We start from the raw sequence: 3109 nt of genomic DNA on the forward strand, positions 1-3109 counted from the left end.
ATTTAGGAATTTTTCCTACTAAGCAAAGGGGTTTGGTTATATTTTTGGAAGAAAGTTGCCTTTCCTATCCCGGAACAGCCCCTAAATGTAATGCCTGGGAGCATCTAGCTCTCTCACGCAGAATACGCTGGAGTGCGGCAGTACGTAGCAATCACAGACAGGATCTGCAGAACTAGCCTTTTCTATTAGTAATTTGAGTAATTTCACGGACAAATATTAGAGCAAAATGGTTCTCCGTCCTGGATTTCAGTCCGATCCGTGCGCCCCAGCTTGGCGATCTGCCAGGCCGGTCGCTAGAACCGCGAGGGTACGGCCGACCCGCGTTTCCGCGGTGACTATGCCTCTGCCTCTAACGAGGTGTGGGCTATCCTCGGCTAACTACCGTGAACCTGCAATTTGGCGTACTAAACTTAAATTTTATTAATTAAATTAAGTTAATTATTACAAATTTTAGTCTCATATTGTCCACTAGATATCTACAATGGTGTATTGTAGTGCCAATGCACTACACCAGCGGTCTCCTACCGGGTAGCGCAGGAGCCTTCACCGACGGAGATAACTACATAGCATGCAGGTCTTTTACACATAAATCCCTATTTCTTTAACTTCATTAAATACTAATTATATTGAGTTTCAAGTTTTGTTTGCATCTTCGAGACCGGTGTTCGGCTGTGTTCCATACGCTGTTCACGATACTCGAGGACCAGCCAAAGAACTCCTACTTCTTTGCCTTCTCTCCCGTATTCATTAACTTGAATACATCTGTTTCTTTTTTGTTTGATCGGAATCTTAAATACACTCTCACGCTTTCTACCGCAATGGCTCCCCTTTACAAAACGACTGCAGCCGTTTGCCTCGTCGCACTCTGCGGGCTTCACACAGAGGCGAGCACTCCAACATACAAATTTACGGTAGAAGATGTGCAAGCAGGTGATTATGCAACCCCTTATACGTTATCATTTTCTTTATATTTCCCCGCATATTGCACGCTCTCAAGCCGTCAACTGCATAGTTGCGAATAAGACCAAGCCTAAACCCGCTGTTGATTATCTTGTCGTGGATCTCTGTTCGGTGCAGATGCCTACTTGAGTGCCAATTTGGCCCGTAATGGAAAACTCCTGGTTCGCATCAGTGTAGTCGCAGAGGATGACACCCTTGTCAATTCCTTGAGGTCAACTCTAGAAGGCACAACTGGAGACAATGCAGGCGCTTGTAAGGGATTGATAACACCCGACCTTGTGAGTACCACGATGGCAAAAGCAGGAAATTTGAGCCGCTGCTACCGTCACTAATGCTGTGGCAACGTCAGCTCAAAGCTGCCCAGTGAAACCCGACAGAAACTTGGGAACAATTCAGTTGCTTATCTGAGACAGGCTGAATACCAGGTGACAGTCTCGTTGTTCTCTGTATAATTTCGGTATACAGAAAGAGACATTTCATCACAATTTCGTCTACCAGGCTGATGCTGATACCACCCCTAACTACCGTCACTTGCTGCAGGAGGCCGTTGAGGCGGGATTGGCAGCCTTCGAGTAAGGAGATGCCGTAGTCAGCCTCATTACAGACAAGTCCCATGGCTCTTATCCGTATAGCGAAGCGCGATGATGATACATACCCGACAGTTAATCAGCCTCATTGCCTCTTCTTGAGCCAACATATTGCTATTGCATTCGCTGTGCTGTGTTAACATTTCTCCCAGAAATAAAACATACCCTCAGACAAAAACCGAGTGGCAAAAAATCTGGTCTAAGGATGCGGGTGCCAATTTGGCATATCTTCTCGGATCTGATAGCACTAGAATCGGCTGCCTTATTGGCAGGTGCACCACAGTAACAGCTGGAACTAACGGGCAATCACTTGGAACAGGCAGGAGCGATCCAGTAGGGACAAATGAAACTGTAACAAATGAGGCTGTACTTTTCTGTAAATTAAGCCCTGGAACGACGAAGGATGAGGCCCCCTTTAGGTAAGTTCTGGGTTTCAGAGCGCAAAATCCAGGACGGGCTGACGAAGCGGTTTAGCCACAAATAACCAACAAAGCTGGTGATGTGCTTTTTGAAGCTGTGCGTTTGTTTGCTTTCTTTTCTTTCCTGCAGTGAGGAGTATTTCAACGGACTTCTTGCACGAACAACTGAATTGAAAGATATGACAGCAGACGACTTGCAGACTCCCGTTGGAGATGGCGCTGAAGCAGCTGCCGTCCCTACCATTCTAATTGCCGGTTTGGTTGCTATGCTGACGCTCGTCTCTGCCTAGAGAGGCAAACTTCCGTTAGCTGCCTAGATAGCCACCCCACTTCCTTGTCAGCTAGTCTGCAGACCACTCTTTGTCAGCCACGCCACGCTTGTTAGCTACAGGCTGTGAAGCTTCCACTGCTGCATGGACAGCCAAACTGTAACTGTTCCAAGCAACAGACCCGACGCAGTGAAAGGTAACAAAGACATTGGGGAAAGTCAGAGTTTAGGATTTTCACTCCGAATCCGTCCCACCCCACACGACGGTTGCAGTTTTTTCTCCAACTTGCAGCGATGATCCCAGTTGCGTTTCCTCGTGGCCTTTGGTAAACTCCGAAACGTACCGCTCGGCTTGGCAAGCGAACTGTATGCAGGTAGTTGGACTCTCACGTAGCACATAGCGCTGAGTTGTGCTGGAGGTAGAAGCAAATAATTGAATTAATGTCAGACCAGTTGCATTATTATGTGAAGACAACTAATACAACTAATATCTGAAGCACATCAGAAGCCGCGCAACATAAGGACCAAAATAATGGCAATGAGCGCACTAGAGGTGCAGAAGCTTGCGGAGTTCAGGTGTACAAAAAGATCAACGTGGTTCTTTGTGATTTACTTTTTCCGTCGCCTTGAAGTTTGCACTTCTCTCTTATTGGTCGAGCAAAAACAGGGAGAGGGGAGAAAGATGGGTGGACAGAGAAACACCAAAAATATTACGGGCTGTAAAGGCGAAACAAATACTGCGCTAGTAGTTTACGGAGGCACACAAGCACATATATAGATGTATGTGTATATACATATATGTATGTATATATATATATATATATACATACATATATATATATATATATATATATATATATATATATATATATATA

The 3109-nt window shown here is 45.5% G+C and overlaps 1 protein-coding gene across 1 annotated transcript; it reads left to right on the forward strand.

The window, feature by feature from the left end:
• Positions 1-818: 818 nt before the first annotated feature.
• EMH_0099010 (uncharacterized protein) lies at positions 819-2256 on the forward strand (the record flags this gene model as incomplete). The annotated part of the gene is made up of 5 exons (XM_013495273.1): positions 819-930; positions 1078-1238; positions 1426-1532; positions 1700-1819; positions 2097-2256. 5 exons carry the CDS (start codon positions 819-821, stop codon positions 2254-2256), a joined length of 660 nt encoding a protein of 219 aa, XP_013350727.1.
• Positions 2257-3109: the final 853 nt, after the last annotated feature.

Source organism: Eimeria mitis, genomic scaffold, assembly GCF_000499745.2.
Source record: "Eimeria mitis Houghton genomic scaffold, Emh_scaff150, whole genome shotgun sequence".
Taxonomy (NCBI): Eukaryota; Apicomplexa; class Conoidasida; order Eucoccidiorida; family Eimeriidae; genus Eimeria; species Eimeria mitis.